This window comes from Anopheles bellator, chromosome X, assembly GCF_943735745.2.
Source record: "Anopheles bellator chromosome X, idAnoBellAS_SP24_06.2, whole genome shotgun sequence".
Lineage (NCBI taxonomy): Eukaryota > Metazoa > Arthropoda > Insecta > Diptera > Culicidae > Anopheles > Anopheles bellator.
Window position 1 is genome coordinate 11,702,264 of NC_071287.1, and position 6,399 is coordinate 11,708,662.

General features: G+C 41.9%; 1 protein-coding gene across 5 annotated transcripts in view; it reads left to right on the forward strand.

The window, feature by feature from the left end:
• Positions 1-4,925, forward strand: part of LOC131213825 (ras-related protein Rab-10) — a 22,188-nt gene extending 17,263 nt beyond the window's left edge. For all 5 annotated transcript variants that reach the window (XM_058207980.1, XM_058207977.1, XM_058207981.1 and 2 more), the window contains one exon: positions 3,927-4,925. In XM_058207980.1, the coding sequence (XP_058063963.1) occupies positions 3,927-4,124 (198 nt within the window). In that variant the 3' untranslated portion in view covers positions 4,125-4,925. The remainder of the gene's footprint in view (positions 1-3,926) is intronic.
• The last annotated feature ends 1,474 nt before the right edge of the window (positions 4,926-6,399 follow it).

Here is a 6,399-nt window from a genome sequence, read left to right on the forward strand (position 1 = left end):
ATATCTTGGCTAAGTCTTTTAATTTGTTAATCTCGTATGCGATTTTCTGACACTTAGGGCACAGCCAATCTTCTTTGGCGGTTGGTTTGCGTGTTAATTTAACACATGCTAGATGGAACAGTCGGTCGCATTCATAACAAGCAACCATCTGATCAGGACCATCGTCAATGTTTTCGCAAATTCGGCAACTGTGAACCGTCAACGTAACTGTGAACGTATATGGCATGTTGATTACCATTTGTTTCCTGGTCCTTGTGAACTTTTCTCCATAGGCCCGAAACAGTGAATACGTCACATATGAATCACACTTTCACGATTACTTAGTTGAAGTGGCACTTACCTGCTGTTCAAGTTCTGTTGAATTTGAATTGACTCTCTCTGGAGCCACCATGTAAAGTTTGAGGCGATCCGCGTGCGTGCGAAGGTACGTTGATCGCCGGAGTTTCACGCATAAACGCGGTCACTTCCGCTCAGGCGTTTATTCGAAACTTGTCGTTTCAAAAGGTTTCGGAGCGGGGTTTGCGCGCTGCGCATTGCGCTTTGTGTTATTCACGTGCGAACATGGCGAAATTTGAGCCGAACAAGTGCCATTTGCGGGAAGTGATGCTTTTTGCGTTTCATGCTAAAAAAATGCAGCTGAAGCGCATCGAATGATAGTAGAAGTTTATGGTGAAGCCTGCATTAGTGAAAGAACGTATCGGTAGTGGTTTTGCAAGTTCAAAAACGGCGATTATGACGTGCAAGACAAGGAGCGTCCAGGACCGGTGAAAAAGTTCGAAGATGCCGAATTGAAAACTTTGTTGGAAGAAGATGCTTGTCGAACGCAACAGGAACTTGCAGACTTATTGGGCGTGACGCAACAAGCAATATCGCATTGGATAAAAGCCCTAGGAATGATCCAGAAACTAGGATACTGGGTGCCGCACAAGTTGAAGCCGAGGGACATCGAACGGCGCCTTTGCATTTGCGAGCAACTCCTTAAACGGCAAAAAAGAAAAGGTTTTTTACATCGCATCGTGACCGGGGATGAAAAGTGGATACATTATCACAACCCAAAGCGTAAAAATTCGTTGCGGCTTCCCGGCCATGCATCAACATCTACAGCTAAACCGAACATTCATGGCTCGAAGCTGATGCTCTGTATTTGATTTGACCAGCTCGGCGTTGTCTATTACGAACTATTGTAACCAGGCGAAACCATTACAGGAGCCCTGTATCGGACACAACTAATGCGGCTGAGTCGAGCGTTGAAGGAAAAACGGCCACAATATTCAGAAAGACACAACAAAGTTATCCTTCTTCACGACAACGCTCGACCACATGTTTTCACAGTCGTGAAAACGTATCTGGAAACATTGAAATGGCACATACTACCCCACCCGCCCTACTCTCCAGACATCGCCCCGTCAGACTACTATTTATTCCGATCGATGACGCATGACCTGGCCGAGCAGCGCTTTCGTTCTGTCGAGGACACCAAAAATTGGATCGATGCATGGATCGCGTCGAAAGATGAACAATTTTTCCGACGAAGAATTTAAAAGCTGCCCAAATTGTGGGAAAAAGTTGTGGCTAACAATGACAATTACTTTGAAGAATGAGTTTGTAAGGAGTTTTTTACAATAAAGCCTCAAATCATGAGAAAAAACGGCGGTTTTCTATTTGTACGCCTGATATACCAAATTAATCGTCCCCTGCTGAGGAGATCGAAAGAGACAACAATAGTCGTTCTAATGTTCTAATCGCATCTGAAGGTCCAAACCCCGTTAGTATGGATCTCTTGATAAAGGGTTGATCTTATACGGTTTAGGCGTTCTACTTTTAATCTTTATTTTGATTCCCCGTATGGGTCCATATGGTTTCCTAGAATGCACGAAACTGTTGCATCGATCAAGTGCATTACGCTGTTTATGCTGGCCCACGCAGCGTTCACTAACCGTCGTAAAATGCAGTTACCCTAGGAGAGACTTTTCGGATTCTTTATTTAGCGATGCCTTTTTAAACTCTTTACCAGGTGCTATGCGTTGGCCTAGACGCTGTTTACGGGAAACAGTCCCGTTCCCAACAATATGCGTAAGGAAGGCGTGACGTACGAAAGCATCGTCAAAGTACTAGGGAAATCTGTAAATTTTGTGAGAAATGCTTTGTTGTGGAAAAAAGCAAAGAAACGAGGTAAACCAAGAAAAACCAAACCAACGACAGATCATCGCATACCCCTTTTGGCCAAAGCGGATCCGTTTGGTTCGTCTAAAACGATTTGCTTAATAATAAATAACATTATTAGCCCAAAATCTGTTCATAGGCGGTTGCAGCAAAGCAAACTAGCAAAGTAGCAAACTGGCAGCGGGATTGGGACAGGGAAACATATGGAAGATGGACACACCGTCTTATCACCAATATAGAACGATGGGTGGCTAGAGGACACGGTGAAGTTAGCTTTCAATTAACTCAGCTTCTTTCCGGGCATGGGTACTTCAGGGAGTATCTCAACCGGATTGGACGAGCCTCGTCACCAGACTGCTCCGCTTGCAAGGACACAGTGGAGTCGCCCGAGTATGTCCTAGTGACTTGTTCTAGGTTCGAGGAAGCGAGGAAACGAATGAATTTCGTGCTAGGTGCAGAAGTTGCAGCAGAAAGCGTTGTGGAGCTAACGTGCGAGACCCCTGCTGCTTTCGATGCAGTCAGTGGGTTCGCGAAAACAGCGATGACACGCGCTTGCTCATAGTGGCAGGAGGAGCAAAGAAGGAAACCACGACAGCAAACCTCGAATGAGTAGCCTTGCCAAATCGTGAGTGCGATATTTTAGCGAGCGTGCCCATGGGGGGACGTGTAGGACAAACTTGTCCAGCCTCCCCTTCGAAGGTAATACCGAGCAGGTGATTCGACGGGGGCTCAAAGCATTGGTAGGGAAGGTTTTAGTGTGTAGGTCCGGACTCCTCAGAGACCGGAAATCCCACACTACCGGCTAGGAGGTCTCGCCCTCGTAGCGGTGCCTATGAAGGTTTCCCGCTCCGCATCGAAAAACAAAAAAAAGGCGGTTGCAAGAAGCTAATCAGGGAAGCTAAACCAGGGCTAATTGGAAGAAAAGTTCCACTATTGATTAAAAAAAAATTACAGATGAGGTAACAGTTTGCTGCTCAATATCGTTCTTGGGAAGGTACTGAAGGTTACGAAAAATTGGCATAATATTTTCATGGAAGACGTTATGCTGTCTTACTCAGAAGAAAACTTGCCACTGAGATGGGTATTTCAACAAGAAAACTATCCCAAGCATTCGTCGAAGCTTATGAAATCGTGGTTTGATGGCAATAATGTGTCAGTTTTGCCTTGGCCAACACAGTCTCCTGACTTAAACCATATTGAAAGCTTGTGGAATACCTTGAAGCAAAAGTTAGCTGGACAATATTTTTCAAACAAAGATGAATTGTGGCAAAACTGCAGCAGGAATGGTATTCAATTCCAGCAAAAACTCGTCCGGATTTGGTCGATTCGCTGCCAAGGAAAATTCATGAAGTGCTTCAAAACAACGGCGAATACACGAGATACTGACTTATTTTGAAATATAATATTGACTTTTGATATTAGCGAAAGTGTATACCGTGTAAATTCATTAAAATTTGCCTTATTCATAAATTTACCTATTTTATTGGCCAGGTACTGCTTTACTTTTAGCTGTTTTCTATTGTATTGTATAATAAAGTATTGTACGTTACGAGCAACTAGTTTAAGTTATCAATAACATCTATGATACTGATATTATTAGAGTTTTAAACAATGTCACAAAACATGCAAAAACCTACTTTAAAACTTGTTCCTTTTTTGTAATTGGTTCAATTGTAATTTTAATATACAAAATTAACAATGCCAATCATACAATATTCTATGAAAAAATAATTCAGTCGTTATTCCATTTGCTATTTTTATAGATTGCACGAGAGCACGATATACGTTTTATGGAAACATCAGCAAAGGCGAACACTAATATCGAGCGGGCATTTCGTGAGTTGGCCGAAGCTATTCTGGATAAGACCGCTGGGAAGGAAACAACCGACAACCCGGATCGTGTGATCGTGAATCGGGGTACGGGCGAACGACCACCAGCCTATAAGTCATGTTGTGCGTAGTGTACTCGATTATCACAAACACCCAGTTTTAGTAATACCTACAGAATTTTAAACCAATAATGGCAAATTGAACCCAAATTGTTGTGTTCTTGTTTTTTCTCTTCACTAATACAATCACGAAATGACGCCTAGAGATGCTGCCACGACTTGGATCCTACTTATTATGCTTACCGAGAATAACACGCCACAATAAATATTCCGTCGGAAAACAAAAAACAAGAAGTAAAACTTGTTTTGATGTGCTGGAAATATGAACATAAAGTTCTCTGTACTTTAAAAATGCATTTTCCTCACCAGACCCTTAAAAAGAATACTAGTAATTAATTACAGATAATATTTTAGAGTTTAGCATGTACATATAACCGCATCAATGCAGGGTGCAATAACGATTGTGAAATGAACCAACCCAACCTAACTTTAGAGCAATCCAGCACGTGTACAACATACAAAATCTAATGTTTTCGTTGTACCACAAATTCAAATAGTTTTCTCAAAAAATAAACAAATGCTCTTTGCCATTCTTTGTTTAAAGTTCTTTAGTAGTACACAAGAAGCACCAATAACCTCGCTTAGTCTTAGCGGGTGTCGCTATCGTCTAATCGTACCTTTGTTTTAACGTTGATCAGCAAGAAAGTGTGCACATTTCGCGGGAATGCCATCGTTAAGCGTGACATTATATTGAATCTGTGTTAACATATACGAATAGGGAGATCGGTAGACTTAAGAGGTAGGAATATGTTATGTTTAAAAGATTAATTTTATTTTCCACAGTTTTTGTTCAACATGATTATGTTTCATTGATTTTTGTATTTACAGAGATATACTATTATCATTTACTAGCAGGTCCCGGCGAGCTTCCCCACGCCTCCTTTCAGTCTCATTTCAGTCTCATTTCTCGACTATCCAGCGTTTCAGAGGATCGGACTTCCAGTTGACGTCCGATCGGTTTACCGTTGGATACATGTCAAAACTCGCACCAGTTGAATTTGGCTCAAATTGCTTGTAAGCTATCCTAGTTTAACTGAAATGAGCTTAGATTTTGTATGAGAGGTCTTCTTTGTAAAGAGGGGAGAGGTTTCAAACATTCACCAGAACATTTCCCCACCCCTAAAACCCCCGCCTACCGACTTTGATTCGATTTGCTAGAAAACGTTGGATTGGGACGTTACGTATGAGACGTTACGTATGCAACGTTACGTTACGTTACGATTGTATGGTAGCCCCCTCTTCCCGAAGGTGTGGAGGGTCAAACTTTCGTATACACAATCCGGGGTCACAAAACTACGCTGTGCAAAATTTCAAGCGGATTGGTTCAGTAGTTTTGGAGAAAAAGCGGTACACACAGACAGACAGACATTTTCCATTCCATCCATTTTTATATAAGGCTGTCAAAAATGTCTTGGACGTTTTTTGCGTGAACTTCAAAACATTATTTAAAATACTTTCAATTGTGCGATTTGCGTCAAATATGCACCATTTTGTTGGAAGATTTGGAAAAATACCTTCATAATGTCTCTCTTGTAATCGTTATTGCTGAAAAATTCGCGCAATTCTTTTTCACAATCCTTTTTGGATCTCAGGTTTTCACCACTCAGGAAATTTTGTAATGCGCGGAAAAGGGGCCAATCGTTTGGTGGAAGGTTTGGACTATACAGTGGATGCATTCAAACTTTCCAACCAAGCTCCCGGACTTTCTGGGGATTCATCAAAGACGTGTGTGACATTTCGTTGTCCTGATGGAACACAAAACTTCTCATTTCTCCTCTCCCTCTCCGGTCGTTTCTGGTCAATTGCTAGCTTCGAACGGTGCAGTAATAGACAGTAGGGATCTGAATTTAGTGTTTGGCTACACGGAAGCAACTCACAATAAACGATTCCTTTCAAGTTCCACCATATACCCAGTAGAACCTTCCTAGCCATTATTCCTGGTTTGGCAACCGGTTAAGCTACTTCACCAGGTTTAGACCAAGACCGATTTCACATAATTTTGTTGTAAGTGACCCATTTCTTATCCCCAGTACCAATCGGTTAAAGAAATAGGTCTAGTTCATTCCGTTTGACCAAAACTTCGCAAATGGAAATTCGAGTCATCATGTAAATAGGGTGGTGCCCAAACATCGCTTCACAAGCTTCTGTGTGAATCCAGCCTTGCGCAAATGACCTAAAATTATTTGTTGTTAATCTATAGGTCCTGGTCAATGCTCTGATTACTAAAATACTGACCAAATTTGATTATTTTTGTGATTTTACGGACATTTTCGACGGCGGGTCTGCC